Source organism: Nymphalis io, chromosome 2 (assembly GCF_905147045.1).
Source record: "Nymphalis io chromosome 2, ilAglIoxx1.1, whole genome shotgun sequence".
Lineage (NCBI taxonomy): Eukaryota > Metazoa > Arthropoda > Insecta > Lepidoptera > Nymphalidae > Nymphalis > Nymphalis io.
The window spans coordinates 2229399-2250838 of record NC_065889.1 but is presented as its reverse complement, the minus strand read 5'-3'; the positions used below and the strand labels follow the sequence as shown (position 1 = coordinate 2250838).

Here is a 21440-nt window from a genome sequence, read left to right as displayed (position 1 = left end):
AGCAACGTGTATAAATAAGGATGTTAAGTACTATTTTATTTGCAAGTGATAGTAACAAAATTGTATATATAGCACTCGTAATAATATTCGTTACGTTAATTAAAACAAAAGCAGTTTTTATTGGCCAATCAAACATTTGACTAGGTACCGACATCAAACAGCTTATATGTATATAATTATGTGCTAAAAATAACAATTAAAAATCTATGTATATATTTTAAATCAATGAATTCCATACATTTTTTTATAGTATAGGTTGGCGGACGAGCATATGGGCCACCTAACGTAGTACCCGTTATAAAAAATCGCTTACATCGCCAATGCGCCACTACCCTTGGCAACTAAGATGTTATGTCCCTTGTACCTGTAATTACACTGACTCAATCACCCTCAAACCGGAACAAAACAATACCAAGTACTGCTATTTTGTGGTATAGTATCTGATGAGTGGGTGGTACCTACCCAAACTATCTTGCACAAAACCGTACCACCATAAAATACGTCCTCTAGAGAAATTATTTAACTGATGAATCCTAGCATTATTCGGTATAAATTCACGAGTTCATGAAATTATATTCCAATTCCGGATTTAATAATGAAAAGTGATTCTGTTACTATTTTTTCCGTCTGTTAATACGAACAACATAGTAGACGATATGAATGGATTTTGGAATGATGCCAAATTCTGAGATAGGCATAAATGGAGGCTTACGTCTAGTCGGAGCTCGCTTTCCGCGATACACCAAACTGTATTGTTATTAAGTATGAACTTATGAACATATATATGTAACTTAAATAACATGAAATATAGTGATGATTCTAAAATTAGGTTTAGAGTATATTGAATTGTTTAGTGAGAAGCAAATATTTCTCTAATAATGATATTATTTAAATTCAAACTCGAAATTATTTATTCGATAACGAATTATTTAGCGTATTTACAGATTGTCAAATAAAAAACTACAACCGGTTAAAGGAAAAGTAAATGCTCTGACCTGAAAAGAACAGATGAAAGAAACTCAGCGGGTTTTTTTATAGACTTTGCTAGAAGGCGATAGTTTCATTTCCAAGGTATCATCCATGAACTCACTGATTACATAATAACGTTTCCCTGACAAGTGTTCTTTTACAATTATTTCTTTTATTTTGTAATAGACGCATTTCCAACGTTTTCTGGGATCCTGTTATAAAACCCTGCCTCGCACAACCACTCTGTGGAACCAGCTGCTCCACAGCTGCAGTGGTAGGGTTTTGTGCAAGCTCGTCTAGGTAGGTACCACCCACTCATCAGATATTCTACCATAAAACACCAGTACTTGATATTGTTGTGTTCCGGTTTGAAGGGTGAGTTAGCCAGTGTAATTACAGGCACAAGGGACATAAAATCTAAGTTCCCAAGGTTGGCGGCGCATTGGTTATATAAGCGATGGTTAACATTTCTTACAATGCCAATGTCTAAAGGCGTTGGTGACCACTGCGGACTGGCGGACGACCATCAGGTGGCCAATATGCTCGTCCGCCATTCTATTCTATAAAAAAAAAAAGTTTTCGCCGGCGACTTTTCCGAACCGATATGACATACAAAACTTTAAGAAAAGAGCGTACTCATTCTTGCCGACAGCCCACCTGCAAGCCCTCGGGTGTTGCAAGTGTCCATGGGTGGTGGTAATCACTTTCCATCAGATGAGCCTCCTGTTCGTTTGTCCCCTCTAATATAAAAAAACCAGAAACGAATTACTATGCAGTCGAGTAACAAGAGTAATCAGTTTGTGTTTAATTATAAACTAAATATGTTTAGATAGTAATTATTCCAATGAAAAATAAATACTCTATGATTATATGACTTAAAAAAAAACATTCCTTCGCCCAGCTGCGAGATATTAACGAGCCGTTGCTGTGATTATTTATATAATACGTCAAAGGTATATAAGCGTGTTTATACGTTTCTAAAGCTTATGCGTGAAATACATAAACAAATGCTGTCAAAATTGTATCTGAAATATTTCTAACTTCACAAGTATTAAATTAATTAATTTATTATTATTATATATGCATGTATAACCATGACGTCATAATACAATAAGTCTGTATATGCGATGTATTATAATATATACATATTGCTGTATGAAATCTCTGTAAGTAACAACAATGGAATATGAAATTTATTTTTTAAATAATAATATTGTTCATTTAATTGAAGTTTAATATCGCGTGACAAATAAATTGAAGCAAATATTTTAGGATTACTTTAAAGGATTTGTATGTTATCTTTTCCAATCGCAGATTTGAGATATTTTAAAGTGTCAATAGTGTAATGGTTTCCGGCCGCGTAGCGATGAAAAAAGACGCTGGGTCGATGATGACATATAGGTCTATTATCGTCCTTATTTCATACACAAACTTATACTGTATACTTGTATACTTCATCTTCAAATGTTCAACCAAGCCACGCCGAGAGGGCCCAGTGCCTAAAACATCTGAATCTTAACCGAAGATTGATTGCCACATGGGTATACATTCAAGCCGCATGAAGCAGCATGGTGCAATTTTCAAACCTCAAAAGGAGCGGTGCCTTTATCACAGCTGTGTGACATGTAATTAGTTTAAATGTCCAAAAGAATATTTTTATATCAGCTTATAACTCAGATTAAATAACCAATACATAGATTACATTCAAAGTTGAAATTAGAATAATGGTATCGTTTGCTTGATTTATTCAGAAAACAAAATGAACCCTTATGGAAATTAATGACAAATTTATTTGACGTTTATATGTAAATGGATTGGACTTAGCTTGGATTACTATGATGAATCGAAACATTCATAAATGTTTAAATAAAAAAAATGTCGTTATATTAGTGTACTAACAGAGGCGAAATCTACGAAAGTTGATTAATACTAGGGATGAATCTTATATATATATGTACTACTATTATATTTCTTAAAATAACAAAAAACCTGTCTATAACTGAAGTCCTTCTAACCGGCGTCCTCCAGCCCGGCCTATCATTTGCTTGCAAATATAAGGCAATCTAGGAAACTGCAACCATAAAAACTTGTGTGTGTTCGGGTTTTCTTTGTAAACACTATCTAGGGAGCCTATCATATTCAAACTGCCCGGGGTTATTGAAAAATACTTAAATACAATTAAAAGTTTTTTATAGTGACCCGATTTCGAGTTAAGACTTGGGTAGATTCGAACCTTAAATCCTGAAACGTTTGACAAGAAAAGGGACATCATCCAAATAAGGCACGTTATTAATTATATCATAATAATCAAATCGAGTAAAATCATAGTGATTATACTTGATTTGATTTGAACGATAGACAAAAATTGTTACTTTGGTACATCAACATTATCGCGTTGAATGTATAAATAAAAAAAAAAAAAACATTTTTAAAATAAAAGTAATTTAAAAAAGAGCAAGATAACAAAAGCATAGAATAATATCATTCTAGACAATAAGCCGTGAAAGCTAAGCTCATAACAAATAGAAGAAAATAGGAATGATAACGTATTATGCAAGAACAAGAGCCTCCAGATTCGCTCACGGGTTCTTTGTAAGCATAATTCTCACTAAAAACTTGGCATGGAGAGAATTTTATTCCGTGAAAGATTTGTTAAACGATTCACGTCTTAATTCGGTTAATAAGCCGAAAAAGACGAGTATGCGATGTAATACGGTACCATTATTAAAAAAAAAGCGTTACTGTTTAATTTGGTAAAAATCCTTATGTTAAAATAATTAGAAGCCATGTTGATTTGTGACTAACAAACTATTACAAACATTAGTCCTGCTAATGGTCTTACATGTTACGAAGCACAGCATTATATGCACTGTCTAACACCAAATTTCCAGGCTGCTGGTGAGAATAACTCGACATTTGAAAATCGTTACCAGACTTGGTACAAAAAACACGTCTTGCCACAAATCGAACAATAATTCGTCATTGTAGAATTATGTAAAACTTAATTATAGTATAAATTATTTGTGCTAACAATTTAATGGGATTTACTGTGAAACTGTGAATGGCTTCGCCGCTAGATAAAGTTAGGAATGCTGCGAACTCTGATTGGATTAAGCCCTGCACCTCATTGGGTAGCTGTCGCGTTTTATCAGAGAGGCGTTTATGACGTGGACTACATTACACTACTATTGTTATAAAGTGACGAATGAATAGCATTATTTATTATTGAAACGCAGATTAGAATACACTAATAAAAAATTTGGGCAACCACTTGATGAATATTTAATTTAAGCTCCGGCATAATTTGATTATTTCTAAATAAAATAAAGGGTAATGATTTAAAAGTATTTAAATAATTTTTAGTTTAATGACACTGCAAGGGAATAAAAATACAAAATTAATTTACCTGTGAAGTATTTGCAACAAAGAATAAAAACTCTTCGATATAGAAATAGCATATATAAATGGCATATGAGATAATAAGGCTTGCTACCTGCGGTTATAACTATAGGAAACGGTGGAATGGTGGACTGGCCATAGATTTTGATAGTGTATTGATTGGAATTCAATACACTATCAAAATCTATAAATTATAAAAATAATAATATAAATAGCAAGAAAAGCTATATATCTAGAAAACAAAATTGCATTTGGTAATTTTTATTATAAGGATCAAAAGTGTCGAAGTAACCAAAGTCGAAGTAAGTAAAAAGTACTACATAGTAAATACAAATACCAGACCATACCATTTGGAAATACCTTCAAAACTCATAGTTTAGTAATTGCAATTCTCTTAAGCCCGTTACAATGTAGCTTAGTATTATGTACTCTACTTCGTATGGATAACTGGACATTGACCTATAAAATGACTATCTTGTTCAGAGCTATTCTCCCAACATGAATATATTTTGCCTGGCTCTTCTCTTGCAATTTGTATGAACATATCTTAAAATGCCAGCATTGCCAGCTCATAATATATTAAATTCACCATCATGTACTTAAGTTACATTTATAATCTAAGCACCCGAGAATTTAAAAATCTAGACTTCTCAAAAGAATTTGATTTCGCGAATTTCAGGTAAGATACACGGATTCTTTATCAACTAGGCCATTTCGTCTTTGAAATGCCGTGATGAAAACTGGAGGTTTCGAAGAGAATTCTATCGTTGTACAATATCTTATTCGTAATGGAACAACGAAATGGGTTTCCGAAGCTTACATAATACTTTAATACTTACTAACCAGCTAGCTGTTGAGCAATTTCATCCACGTAGAATTAGGTCAGTTCGGTACCTAAGTTTATCTAAATACTACATAACTGGTGGTAGAGCTTTGTGCAAGCTCGTCTGGGTAGGTATCACCCACACATCAGACATTCTACCGCAAAACAGGGTGAGTGAGCCAGTATAATTTAAGGCACAAGGGACATAACATCTTAGTTCCCAAGGTTGATGGCGCATTGGTGATGTAAGCGATGGTTAACATTTCTTACAATGCCAATGTCTATGGGCGTTGGTGACCACTTATGATCAGGTGGCCCATTTGCTCGTCCGCCTTCTATATAAAAAAAAACATTGCATAACCCTTCTAAAACAAAGAAATTTTTGAGAGAACTTGAAATAATTATGATGATAATGGATCTGACAGGTTTTTCTTTAACTATTGTTTCCCTTTCATTTCGCCTGCTCATTTATTCTATTAGATATAAAATATGTTACAAAGGAATGTGCAAATATTATTATAAGTTGAAGAATAATAAACGTTCTCGGCCAATTACAGCCCTGTCGGCTGACAAAGGTTTTCATGGCGAGTAATTACACGTCTTAGAAAATACTATTCGCTGATTTCATAGAACAGTTCTGTAACAAAAAGATTTCTTAACAATAGATTTAATGGTTGAATTTAAAATTATATAAATTTGTATGGACGATATTTTTGGGTCAAATTTTTAATCGTCTATTAATTCTTTATGTCGGTAAAGAAACTGATGATTAAGCATATTAAGGCCATTGACTTATTTATAGAACAAAAATAATAAAAATTTGTAAAAAAAAAAATTATGATGTGAGTCAAGAAGTTTTGATCAAAAAAAGTTCAAAATAAACTTTATTCAAACAATCTCTCACCGTATTGTCAGTTAACGTTTAACTATACGACGCTCATATATGTTATAAAAATGTTGATAATGATTTTCTTAGCGTTTTGTGTAGCATTATGAAATATTCTTCGTACAAAAGATACAAAACTGAAACTAATAAAACACTGATTTTAATTGCCTTCAATTTTCAAAACAAAAAGCATTTTTCATAAATTGAGTAAATTCTTTGACTTACTTTCTTTCCCACGTTCTAATTTTTTTGTTGTATGTCATGATGTCACCTAATGGCTGGTATAAGCCAACGCTTAAAACAAACATCGTACGTCGTGATAGAATATTTGCTGAACAGATGGTGCTTACTCACACGCCTTATATAAAGCCTTAGAAGTATAAATAAATTGGTATCTTTAGATATTTATGATACTAAAATCCATTCTCCACACCCGCCACCATATAATACATTTTTTTATATTAATTAATCAACGAATACGTGACTACTCATCACGTTACGGGTTTGAAGGGTGCGTAAGCCAGTGTAATTACAGGCACAAGAGACATAAAATCTTAGTTCCCAAGATTGGTGGCGCATTAGCGACGTAAACGATGGTTAACATTTTTTACAATGCCAATGTCTATGGGCGTTGGTGACCACTCACCATCAGGAGGTCCATATGCTCGTCTACCTGTACTATAAAAAAGTGCCAGTATCTATGGACGGGCGTTACTACTTACCATCAAGTGGCCCATTCGGCAGGCTGCCTATGTATTTGAAAAAAATAGACAGGCAAATAAACCACCTTATGTCACGTATGTCCAAAGACATTAACACTACCACAAGTATAAGCCACGGTGCATCCACGGTCTAAGTGGCTGGTCAAAAAATGAACTACATAATAAGACGGAGTATGAAATGCTTTAGTAGTTATGTCCCTTGTAAATAAATACATTGCCTCACGCAGGATGCGTGACATCAATCTGGACACCTGAAAGAAAATATTAAAGTTTGCCGATAAAATAACTAATGCAAATATCCAGCCAGGTCAAAGTATAGCATTCCATTACCGGTGTAATAAAATAAATAACAAATCTTAAGTCAAAATATAGCTAAGATTAGTATAATAATATTTTATTAAATCTTCCTTTATTATCTGTCCAGCTTGAGCTTAAATGTAACTCCATCCTTCTTCACCGTATAAAAGTTAAGATAATCGGATATAGGTGGACCCTCGAGAAAATATTTCATAAAAGGAATTCCTTTTGATAGATTAGAAATTCAAAGCAATGTATAATGCGCTATTGTGGGATTTTCTCGCTATCCTTTGGTATCAAGAAGCTAGAGGATTCTGTAATTTATAAAATTAATGTTTAAAAGTTTTTTATGATTTCTGTAACAATTTATTTAATGATAGCAAAAATGATGAGTACTGGATTTTAAAGAAAACGATTTTCATATTAATTCGTATCAGAAACCAACGTCGCATATATACCTTCAAAGAGCTGCGAATCATGAAGTCGAATAATTAATATATATCTGAAGTACATTCAAACAGGAACACAACAATAGCCAGTGTTGATGGTTAGTTGTATTTTAATCAGAGAGAGTGTTCCCAGGCCGTCCGTAAAATCTCTTCTAAATTCTAAATCTTTAATCGAAGATTATAGGTTTAAACTTGAACAAGCACTGTATTTTCACTGTATGCACTGAATGTGCTTGATTTGTGTTTACATATAGAACTCAACTCGTGCTCAGCAGAGAAGGAAAACATCGTGACGTGAACGACGTGGTGAAATAAACTCCAAACCGCCTAAACAGGAGAGCGTCTTACTCCACCAGTGAGACACTTAAATGCTCTTACTTTACTTTAATTTAAACTTTACTTTACTTCTAAGCTTAAGCGATGTAGTATATAAAATAACTGAAACTTCTTGAGAAACAAGAAACGTGAAAAACATTTACAATTAACTTAAAACTTTAAAAAAATACAATACCGATTTTCAAATTAAATCACAGCTTTAAGATCTGTTTAAGATGATAATCACATAATAGAAACTTTTATACGTGTCAGTAAAACTTGAACGATCATAGATAGGGTGTTTGTGATGTTTTATTAGATTGTCTGTTTAACGATACAAGAAAGCACTTCTAGTTAAGATTTTTTTGTGAAACTTTATTTAAATAATGAAATATAGAATCTCTCACTATCCGTACCCAGTAAACATAAAAACATCTGTAGCACCACCCACTCACATTTTCCTAAGCATTTACCACAAGAAACTTTTTAATGAGATTTAACTATAACCTATAAAATATTATACAATATATATCGAGCCAAGCGATCTATTGACCCGTGACCCGATATCGCTTATATATCTTACCGCACACGCCACGCGTTTATAAGTTTTTTAACACTGTAATATCAAACGGAATGGTCCAAATTGCAGTATACACGGTAATTTTATGACATGGCATAATAACACTTAAAATAAACATGTTTTTTATTGTGCTGGCGTTACGCTTTTATGTATTTCCTATTTTGTGTAGTAATGTGAAAAGCACCCTAACCGACAGCAACTAACTTTTACAAAATAAAGTACGCCAGATAGTTTTAGCTGCATTAGCTTGAAAAGCGCTTCGACCGACGATGTTCTCACAAATTGCGACTGTCAAGCAAACCAAACTTAGTAACACTCGTAAATGTCCCACGGCTACGCTAAGGCCTTTCCTTTTGAGGAGGAGGTTTGGAACTTATTTCAACAATTTGCTCTCATCTGAGTTGGAACTTGGACTTTAGCAGGTCTCCTCATAATTTTAGCCTTAAACGAAGGGAAGAATTATAAGCAAATTAAGCACTTTAAAAATAATTATTTCTATTCGCATATTCTAACCAATCGACCCTCGCGGATATAATTAAAGTTTAGTTATATATTTATCTTGTTACATTATTAGTATCATAAGTCAATCTTTATCAAGTCCCAACCTCAGCACAATATCATTAAACAAGGTACTTATCTGTTATAAAAATATAAGGCACTAAAATTATTTGCCTGAAAAGCCAGAGGAAAACGATATTCGACATCTGGCTATTACCTTGCAAAACCAGCTGGTACTCGACGATTTCCATTAATACAGAAAGCCCCCATCGGGATGGACGCGAAAATACCCCCAACGTACATTTTATATGAACTGACGCAATGTTTACGCAAGCCTTTTGAAACCAATGCGGATATTCTGGACTATAGTAAGCGAAAAGATAAATGAATACGACAATAAAAGCGTAAATTTTTGAATTTCCCTGCTTAAAATAATAAAGGACATTTTTCTCTTTGTCTCTTAATTGCAACTAACACGAAATATTTTTTTTTAACATTTATTGAAGAATGAAATACATCCGATGTCATTTTTGATACGACTATTGTATTGCTACACGACCAGATTAAGAACTACATTACTATTACTTCGTTCGAAAAATTACTAATACTTCGTATCGTATTATGGTATAAAAGCAGACGAGATGAGACTTTTCCGGTTAAGAACTAAACCACTCAAAAGAATAAGTCCAGGAATTGTGTGCAACTGAAACCACACATTCAACGTTTAAAAACTAAAATATGTGTTCATAGCATTTCGCAGAAGACAAAATACCGTTATGACTTCATATACTATTATTAAAAAAAAAATTAATAGGAGGGTAACCAAGATATGAAATCCGCCCCTCATTGTGTGTTTGGCAATGCAGTACTATTTAAGATAATCATTACACATCTTATCCCAGCAATGAATGATGTTAAGTAATCAGCTCACTGACTCGAGTGCACGCTTCATGTTTTGTCCATAAATTCGTTTAAATCTATGAACTCCAACCGTGTCGGATGACGTCCCATCGGATTATGAGAATGATGGAATAGAGAGTGCACCCGTGTTGCGCACCCATTCGTGCACATTAATATATATCTGTTTAGAATGTCCGCCCTGATTAAAATCGATCAGGACATTATCGACATAATAAATCCATATTTGTCAATTAGTGTGGTTTTTCATTCAATTCAATTTTTTTTTTCAGCCTTTTGCCGTCCACTGCTGGACGAAAGCCTCGGGACCATAGAACGCCAACCATCCCGAGCTTGGGCAGTCCGCATCCATCCCGAACCTGCCACATTTTTTAAATCATCGGCCCATCTTGTCACAGGGCGTCCTACACTACGTTTGCCTAAGCGTGGTCTCCACTCTAACACGTGTCGGCTCCATCGGCCATCAATGCGCCTGGAGACATGACCAGCCCACTTCCACTTCAGCGAGCTAATTCTACGCGTGATGTCGGTGACTTTAGTTCTCTGGCGAATGTCCTCATTTCGGATTCTATCTGCCAGAGAAACCCCAAGCATCGCGCGTTCCATTGCTCGCTGAGCGATCCTAAATTTTTGGACCAGTCCTACGGTAAGTGTCCACGTTTCGGCACCGTAAGTCATTACAGGTAGGACGCACTGATTGAAGACCCTGGTCTTAAGCGACTGTGGGATCGACGATTCAAAAATATGACGTAACCTCCCGAATGCCACCCAGCCCAAACGTATTCTTCTTTTAGCCTCCTTCTCAAAGTTGTGCCGGCCAAGTTGTATAGTTTGGCCAGGTAGATATATTCCTGCACAACTTCAAGTGGAGAGCCATTTACGACCACTGGTCTCGGGGATACATGTAGGTTTGCCATAATTTTGGTCTTTTCTATGTTCATCCTGAGACCTACTTGTCTTGAAGAATCGCTCAGGCTGTTTAGCATCTCTTCCAAATCCTGCAGAGTCTCCGCCATGATGACAATGTCGTCGGCAAATCGCAGATGTGTAATGTGTTGGCCATTTATATTAATTTTTTCAAATTCAATTAATAGTTGAATTCATTTTAGCAATGTTCCTAGTATCCAAAAGGGTTATCGACCCAGAGTCCAGTGTCATATTTATTTATTTAAAAACTTTTTGCCCACCACATTGAGAGTAGTATGACAAAAGGCGGACTTAATGCCTAAAGGCATTCTCTACCAGTCAACCTTTAGGCTAAGCCAATATATATATATATATATATATTTATATATATATATATATATATATATATATATATATAAATATATATATATATATATATTTGGCGGTCATCATAGTTTCATGTCAAGGGGTCAATAAATGTTATATTTTTAATTAAAGTATAAGAGCACATATTAATATTATAAATATTTATTCACGTCTTAATAATTCAACCGATCATCACAAGCCTTTCGAATGACGACTATTTGTTTATTTCTTTACGTTGTCGAAATAAAACATTCACGTAAAAAAAAACTATTTTGTTATAACAAGATATTATTATATGTACATTATTAAGATATAAAACAGCCATCATGCATGGAATACTAAGAGAAACAACCACTAATTTTTACCTAATAAATATAAGGAAAATATAGTACGTATTAGATACGGGAGAAGTAATAAAGACAAATAGGTTCCGTCACTTACGCTTGCTCCTCTTTCCGTATTCCACAAACGATTACACAGCAGGCACTGCCTTGTTATCGTTTACATACTCAACCGAGCGTTGCACTATACAACCTACGTTTATTACTCGATTACAGTGCATCCGAGAAGAGTTAGTGCTATCAATACTTTAATACATTAAAATTTAACTTACATAGATAACAATTGATGATATCTAAAATGGAAACGTACATTTTTTTGGATGCTTATTTTTGAAATGTTCGATTTAGGTTTATTGGTGTAGCAAATATTGTGGGATAATCCCGGATGTACAGAATCTGAAATTGAAATGAGAATATCCCCGTGTGCTGTCAAACGGGGATATATATCTTGATCGAATTCAGCCAATCCGCTGGCACATCAGTATGGTGATATGGAGTTCCGTAGGTATAAATCGTTCTTGTAAACTTACTTACGTGATTGTGTTCGTTGATATTTAACACAAGTTAAAGTAAAAATGTCAACTTTAGAAGAGGGTTAACTTTGAAACTATTAACAAGTTTGAAAGTATTATTACTGCCATCCATTTTATTTATTATATAAGTTAAAAAACTTTATACGTGTAAAAACGCGATCAATTCTTTTTAATCATTTTGGCCAATTTCTGACATAGAAGCTCTTGTCGTGATCACGATAGGGTAGGTAAGATACTAGACGGGATTGGACTAAGCCATAACACGTGCAGGTTTCCGTTACGGTTATCCGCCTAGACCGTCTACTAAAAAAAGTTTCTAAGCAACTCACTTTTTAACCCTTGGTCGTTTTAAAAGTAATTGATCATAATACTCTTTTTTTTTGTTACTTTTATGTCACCTGTTAACGGATGTGCAATAAAATATTAAATAAATAAATATTCTGGTAGCAAATCTAACAACAATATCAATTACTTATTTTGTTTTTAACGTTAAAACATTTTAATGACTGGAAAAAAACAAATTATACTAAACAATATGTCTTACACGATCTTAACAATAGTAAAATTTTAACCGAAAACTGAATTTTTCTAAGGCTTTTTTAAAGGCTAAAACTAAGGCTTTTTAGGATGTAATACTGAACAGATGTACTGTTCTCTTTTGCTATTCGACTCCTATATAATTCGGATTCGTAGCATCTTTTCTCAATTGTTTGTAGTTGTTTAATTTCGTAGCATTTGTATAAACAGCCTGCTAAGAAACAGACCCTTATCCCTTATTAAGTGAAGATACAACCGAATCCGCGTACTCAGTTTACTTTGGGTGTTAATCAGACAGACTGAAGTTTTAGAAAGTTTTCGTTTTATGTGTTAATTTATTTATACAAGAAAACATTGGTTACTGAAATTATGATGATGAAAGCAGTGTTTCATATCCATGAATATTCAAGTACTAGTAATAAAGATAAATTGTGGGGGTGCTGTAGAGATAGGCGAGGAACATATTTTAAATGTTTTATCTGTATTCCATTGTTTCAAATTATTTTTTAACAGACTACTGCAAGTTCTTTTTTTCTAGAATAGGAAGGCGGACGAGCATATGGGCCCCCTGATGGTAAGTGTCACCAACTCCCATAGCATTGTAAGAAATGTTAACCATCGCTTACATCACTAATGCGCCACCAACTTTGGGAACTAAGATGTTATATCCCTTGTAATTACACTGGCTCACTTACCCTTCAAACCGGAACACAACAATACCAAGTACTGCTGTTTTGCATCTGATGAGTGGGTGGTACCTACCTAGACGAGCTTGCACAAAGCTCTACCACCAGTTCGCTCATAACGAGACATTTTGTCCTTAAATAGACGTTTAAGCTATGCTTTTATTTAGAGTATATGTATTTACACAGTTTATATACCACCCGTATTTTAGCGAACCCGATATTTAAGAAGTGTTTATGTAACAAATGGCCAAAATTTCAAATATACGTGATTGGAAAACTGTGAATATCGTTATTTTAATTAGATTTGAGATCAACATTTATTATAAACTTGTAAGATTATAAGCCGACGAAAAATTTATGGGAACCCTTAATTAAACTATAACCGAAGGTCGTTATCGAAAAAATATCGAAATTTTAACTGTTTTTAGTAAGCTATCAAAACCCGGGAGATGTTGTCCTGTATATATGTAAATGCCAATTGTTATTACGATCCGATGAACGGTACAGAAGTTTACATTATGTAGCGCCATCTAGTGGCGACTTATTATAAAGCAGATAGTACAAAAACCTTCTTCATATACATATATGTATGTATTAACTTTAATGGTATCGGTCAAACGGTTTTTTTATTAAATATATATGATTGTAGGTGTTCATCACCGGCCATAAAAATTGAAATAACGTTTTATTTCAAACTATGCCGAATTGTTGAATTATTTTCTTGAGAGAGTTTTAAGAAGTAAAAATCTAGTTATACTAACAGATCGGCAAATCATAGCCGTCGAACTTTCAACAACGCCTCCATCTCTTGAAAAAATCTAGCTAAATAATTTGAAAACAAGTCAGGCGTTCGAGAACATATGTTATACCTAAAATTATTCAAGATAAAATACCAAGCGCGCTCTCTGGACTAAAGTGTTTACATTGTTATGAGGTATTTTGAATATATGTGCGCTGTAATGTAGACCACACACGTCAACGTTGGGAGATGTACTGCATTCTTGCATTTCAAAGTTATGCGCATAGAAACATAGACAACTTCTATACCATAGATCCAAACTTGGTTCTGTGGTTTATTTTAAATTCCACTCAAGATTTAAAAAAAAAATAGGATATTTAAAAAGCCGTTGGAATTATTTGTGGCTGTACTCTATGACTTTACCAAATTAAAACTTATAATTTATCAATAAAATGTTTTATATAGCAACAGCCTCTAAATGTCCCACTGAGGAAAGACCTCCTTTCTCTGCTCTTGATGAATAGATGTTGAGTTAAATCTACCAAACTCTTTAAAAACGCGTTGGTAGACGATAATATACATGTGGCAGAATATCATCACACGTGCACGTTTTTTCATGATGTTTTCCTGCGAAACGAGATGAACCAACTCAGTGGTGCTTGGCTGCGTTCGAATCTTTAAACTGTAAAGTTCAGGTGTATCTGTACTATCTCGATTATGTTTTACAACGATAGCTTTCGGTACGGTAGCTTCTTCCTTTTTATTATATAAACAGAAACATTTCTCAATAAGACTTATTATGTACTTGATAATGTCTAGAAACATTTTCTCGTCATTATAAATGTTGTTACAAACGCCTACAATCCTTTTACTACCTACATACCAATTACTTATTAAAATATTGAGTGAATATTTTATAAAGATATTCTCGACATTTAACGATGTAAGAAGTAGAGCTTTTGAAAGGATTATATTTTTTTTTATTACAATTTTAACTCGCTACTCAAATTAAAATTAACATACTAAAAATTTTAGGTATTCAGCTTTCATCGTCTTTCATAGACAATAAAATGGATTATATACTGCAATTATTTCCTTGTAACAGTCTAAGACTTCATAAAACACTAGAAAGATCAAAGTAATCAGGATCTTGACATCCAATATTGCAGCTCGGGCCGCACAGACTTATATAAAAATCATTATGGAATTTTGGACAATAAAGTCTTTTTATCAACAAATATTTCTGAAAAAAACAATCTCGTCTTTCTTCTTCTCCATCTCAATCTCTATCTCTCTCTCCCTCACTCGAGTTCCCTTTAAAGAGCTTGAACCCTATGAAAATCCTTAAAGTTATTTTCATAGATATTTTATTTAAAACGTACAATGCTTAGTATCGTGGAAATTGGAGTAGAAATCATAAAGGTTGCTTTATCAAGGTCGCCTTCACAGTTCAAATCACTGAAAAAAATCTCTTTGTGGTACGAAGTAGGCACGAAAAGATTGCAATGTTTTTTTTTTTTTTTTAATTAAAAAGTTGAAAAGAAATCCCTTTCTAACTGTGGTAACTTTAAGCGACAGTAAATTGAAACAAGGTCATTTATTAAATATATTTTTTATAATAATAATATGTTGGTGTTGTTATCGAAATTGTATAGCAATTTAAAAATGATAAAATGTGTGTCTGAACCTATATATTTGGTGTCTTTTCCATTCTTTATTTGAATTTTAAAAAATATATCATATATATACATATAATATTTTATTGTTATTATTTAATGAGGTGTTGCCACTTTAAAAGAAGACAATTAAAGAATTGCCTATCTTACTTACCATTTATAGTACCCATGTGTCATTGTCATTAATCTACAAATATTTAAAAAAATATACTAACCATATAATCCACCACAGTGTGCAATCCAATTCCATAAACAGTTGTCATTATCACACCCATACCCACTTGTCATCACTCGCTATCACAATATTATCACTAAACAAAATACGAAAAGTCAATACACCGATCGCAAAAATCCTAATGACATAAACACTTCATCGTACCGTTTTAATTTACCGCCCATTACAATGTCACAATCCATTTTTAAAAATAGAATATTTAACGGGATTAAATGACGTTTATATATTTTTTTCTCTTACATTAAAATGCAAATTGATATCTCGCGTACAGCCGACACGCCTGCACGTTCCCACAGATATTTCGCGACTGAGTGAACGAACGAACTGAACGCCTTTACCTGTTATTTTTCGTGGGGGGTGGCGCGTGCGTACAGGGATCAACCGTTCCCAATATTAACAATTATAAATAATTACCAAGTTTGTTACGTATACCCTTAATTAGAGATTTTCACTTCAATTATTCATTACCAGCGATTGGGTTAAGATATTTCCGGTAAAAAAAAAATCATTTTATTCAATAAAGTTATTAATAAAATATTTAATAAATATATCTTTAAAATATTTTGAAAATTATGTAAAATCCTTATTGATTATATATTTAAAGTTTAAATTACTTTTCTTGATGTGTATCACAGGGTTTCAACCCGCTAGCGATGTTAATACATCTCCACACATGGTATGCCCGTGGGCGAAAACGCGGGAAGGGTCACGACTCATGTAGCCCTTTAGACGCAAGCTGCATGCAGGGAACAAAGCGTAAGCCTCTGTTATGCAGACATCCTTAAGTTCTGGGGACTTGTACGTGTGTAAATTATAGTTTTATGTTGTAGTATATAACTCATAATAACACATTCTGGATATTCTCAAAAATATATGTCCCTTATTACTTAGTAAAAAAATCAATTAAACAGATTTAAGAACAGGGAAGTCTAATTGAGAGTGCCACGGGAAAGCATGCTTGTATTTGATATACATTAATGACATATTTGACTGGTTTTTGAGACAATAATTGGAAATACTGACTATATTGAAACTGTACTTCGATTACCGGAAAAAACTTACTGTCGACTGTCGACTGGCGACTGTCTTAGAAAACCAAATAGAAATAATTGTTCAGTAAATTATTGTCACCTACTGCATTCTGTATAAGACGATGCTTTCAAGATAATGGTTTTTGTTAAGGAAACATCACAATGATACTGTTTTAAATACTCTATATAAAATATGTGATTTTTTTTAAATGCGAATATATAAAACAACTGTATCTAAACTGTTAAACATAACAAGGCAACGAATGCGTTATATTCAAATTCGTCACAAAGTACTCACGTCATTCGCTAAGCATCAATATAGTAGAATGGGATCATTTATTTTTTTATTTGGTAATTCAGCAGTTAAGGTAGATACCTTATTAAATTAAGTATTATATGACATGTAACTAAAATAAATATCATAAACTAACTTTATTGATGCTTATCAATATAAATAATAAATAAAATCAATAAATAAATAAATAATATCAATATAAAGTAAATAATAAGTTTATTTTATTGACTGCCTCGGTCTAGTGGCTAGATATAAGGCCGCAGACCCGGAGGTCCTGGGTTCAATTCACAGGTTGGGCCAATCATAATTTAGTGGGGTTTTCTTTGAGGAAATTCTCAGTTACAACTGAGTCTACTGAGTGTATAGATCCTGACAACTGGAAGTTGGAAGTTTGTCTCATGCCTCGGAAAGCACGTAAAGCCGTTGTTCCGGCGCCTGAACTCTTTCCGGTCGTGTCGGATTGCCGTCCCATCGGATTACAAGAGTTAATATAATAAATATGAATAGAGAGTGCACCTGTGTTTGCGCACACACTTGTGTACTATAATAACTCCTGCGTAGTTGGCTAATCTCTCTTGAGATTGGCTGCCGTGACCGAAATCGGTCTCAAGTACATTATTATTATATTTAAAAAAATTATAAATATTTCACATATATTAAACATGATTATGATTATTTTAGTAACAATCAAAACCGCAATGCGATGTGGTGACGATAGATATATTATATTATATGTTTACTTTCCATAATGCCTTTCTATACATGGGCGTTATGAAAAGTTTATATAAATAATGCGCGTATTTGTGGATAGGTCTACGATTCACATTTACTAATAAGTAAATGTGAATCGAATATGTATTGATACTTGATCTGACTATGAATCAATCAGATATGATTACAATAACTAATCCTGTCAAACAAAATACTCTAGTCTAGTCTAGTAGTCTACACTGGTGGTAGAGCTTTGAGCAAGCTCGTCTGGGTAGGTACCACACACTCATCAGATATTCTACTCCAAAACAGCAGTATTTGGTATTGTTGTGTTCCGGTTTGAAGGGTGAGTTAGCCAGTGTAATTACAGGCACAAGGGACATAAAATCTTAGTTCCCTAGGTTGTTGGTGGCGCATAATGTAAGCGATGTTTAACATTTCTTACAATGCCAATGTCTACGGGCGTTGGTGAACACATACCATCAGGTGGCCCATATGCTCGTCCGGCTTCCTATTCTATAAAAACAAATATCTCCCATTTATCACCTGCTTTAAGTCATATACTCAGTTACGTCATCATTCACAAAATCCATCAGTTAAAACCTACATTCATACCTGACACTCTTCTCATTCTTTTATATTCTCATGATATTTATCCCGAAGAATTACGTGTCCATTTCTGTTGTTCCGTTTGAATGAGTTAATCTATTCCTTTAAAGAACTTCACCTGTAAGTTTGTGTAAGTTAAATTTTAACAAATGGAGCTTAAACCAGTTACACCACCAATCAGATTGAACTACACTACATATTATAATTAAAATTATATCTGCCAAGTAGATCTAGTCTGCAGATGTTAGGCCATTAAAAGTTACGTGTTTTTTTGTCAAGTAAGTTTATATGTTTCGTAAAAGTGAGTTTGTGTGTTTATTTGATTGTTACTACGCTGCCCATCATATTGAAAACTTTTATATACGTCAGATATACAGCACATAGGCTATATAACACCCCCCCCCCTCCTCCTGATACGCGGACGAATCTGAGGAAACAAGTACTTAATTTTTTTTAAGTATTGATAAAAGCTAGCTTGTAAAAATATTAAATAGACATTTTTTTATGAAAGTGCTTAGCATTCGAAGCACCTTATGTCTAAATAAGTAGCGCAGTCTCCTATTTTGTTTTTTTTTTATCCAATTCGTTCCACTTACATAGTAGGTCACTTCATAAATGTGTCACGTGGTATAAAAATATATTCACAAAGGCATGACTTTTACAATTGTACGGCTTAAATGGACGCGGGTCTTGGGGGTGCATAAATCCACGCATAAAAGTTTTTTTTTTAAACAAGAATATAGTTCTTTATGTTGCTATGTATATATATGTAAACAATTTACGATATGTTTGTATTAATTGTTACTTTCTTTCTCTCTCTTTATGAGTTTTTTGTGATATCATCTACCTAAATATATGCTTGAATATATTAATATGCTAGCAATAATATAACGTGATATATAATGTCTTTATTTTGGTACGTATCTGGTGGTAGGGCTTTGTGCAAGCTCGTCTGGATAGGTACCACCCACTCATCAGATATTCTGCCGCAAAACAGCAATACTTGATATTGTTGTGTTCCGGTTTGCAGGGTGAGTGAGCCAGTGTAATTACAGGCACAAGGGACATAAAATCTTAGTTTCCAAGGTTGGTGGCGCATTGGCTATAAGCGATGGTTGACATTTCTTACAATGCCAATGTCTAAGGGCGTTTGGTGACCACTTACCATCAGGTGGCCCATATGCTCGTCCACCTTCCTATTCTATAAAAAAAAATAAAAAAAAACGTTTGGATACACCGAAAAACTTGCTTGTTGCTTACGAACGAATTTTGGGCTATCTTATTCAGTATTTTTAAATACAAAACAGTCAGTGTAGTTAGAAAAGCATAAAAATTACATCGCGTATCCAAAGGGGCGTGTAAGGGATGCGCACGTGAAATATGAAATTTTGCTGGCTTCGGCACGCTCTCAATGGAAAAAATAGAAATGAACATTTCCAACAATTAATCAAATTGAGTTGAAATAACTTGTGTGAAGCTTTCTAGCATAAGAACATCTACGTATATTGCAGCCAATTGACATTACAAGTCAATATTAGCTAAATTTAAAACAATTTTAAAAATTAATAACAATTGAATATTCTGTCTCGCGAATCCAGCTCACAATGATTACGTGTAATTGAGTAAATATGGTAGTGAGTAAAATCCTGTGCATGTCCCACTGCTGGGCTAAGGCATCCTCTCCTTTTTTGAGGAGGTTTGGTTGTTGTTTAAGTAAGTATAATATATATAGATAACTTAATTACAAAGAAATCAAAATGAGTTACATAGTTACATATGTACCAGATATTAAAAGAAATGAAAAATGTATTAGGTAGGAATGAAGACAAAACAGTACATATTATTGTCATCAATCTATTAAAACCATAAATTAAGATAATAACACAGTCCTATATAAATACAATACGTATTAATAAATCTAACTTACAAATAGGTTTTATATCTACAAAGGGCTATACAATATCGTCAAAAAAAAAACTTAAAATTTAACTCGAAACCTTTTGTACAAAGCAACACAAACGCAGAGAGTACATTTGAAGTTTATCTGACGAACTAATAATTGGACGTCAACAGTGTGCTCCGCTAAAAACATCAATGTTCTTTTTGAAAGCCCGATCTACGTAAATGTGTTTCGGATTGCGATTGATTTCCTGTTCTGAATCAACTCAATGAAATAATATCATTATAACTTTTGGAATATTTAATTTATAAGTCAACAGAAATGCAATCTAGTAGAGGATATTTATCATGTATTGGTGGAATTACTGAGATGGCCCAGTGGTAAGAATGCGTGAATCTTAAACCGGTCAAGCACCACTGAATTTTCATGTGCTTATTTTGTGGTTATAATTCATCTCGTGCTATACGGTGAAAGAAAACATCGTGAGGAAACCTGCATGTGTCTAATTTCAATGAAATTCTGCCACATGTGTATTCCACCAAATCGTATTGGAGCAGCGTGGTGAAATAAGCTTCTTACCTTCTACTTAAAAAGGGAGAGGAGGCCTTAGCCCAGCAGTGGGACATTTACAGGCTGCTACTGTACTGTGCGGATTGAAGCTAAAAGAGGCCTCTTTTTTATGCAACACCCGGAATATAATCTGAATAATGGTGGGGTATTCAACAGTATACTGGCCTCACCAACTTCTGAAGAGGCCAGAAAAAATATAAAATAGTCTCAAAGCGACGTAGTTAATTTGTTTAGGAACGATGGAGGTGATGTGGTCACTGTGTGACAAAACCTCCTGTTTAATTTAATAAAGAAATAAAAAAAAGTCAACAGAAACCACCCAGCGGATAGGAAAAGTAGATCTGAAACCAATACTACTTATATTCTTGAACAGCACTTGAAATTGACTTTAATTATAAAAGCTGTGTAGCGCGTGATTAATAAAACAATGGTTTTTTTTTCGAATGTCA

General features: G+C 33.7%; 1 protein-coding gene across 2 annotated transcripts in view; it reads right to left on the bottom strand.

Annotated features, from left to right (window-relative positions):
• The window catches only part of LOC126777241 (uncharacterized), a 112983-nt gene extending 96833 nt beyond the window's left edge, over positions 1-16150 (bottom strand). For both annotated transcript variants that reach the window (XM_050500241.1, XM_050500248.1), the window contains exon 1: positions 15856-16150. Coding sequence is in view for 1 of the 2 variants with exons in the window: in XM_050500248.1 (XP_050356205.1) it covers positions 15856-15928 (73 nt within the window). In the remaining variant the exon portion in view is untranslated. The remainder of the gene's footprint in view (positions 1-15855) is intronic.
• Between the last annotated feature and the right edge of the window lie 5290 nt (positions 16151-21440).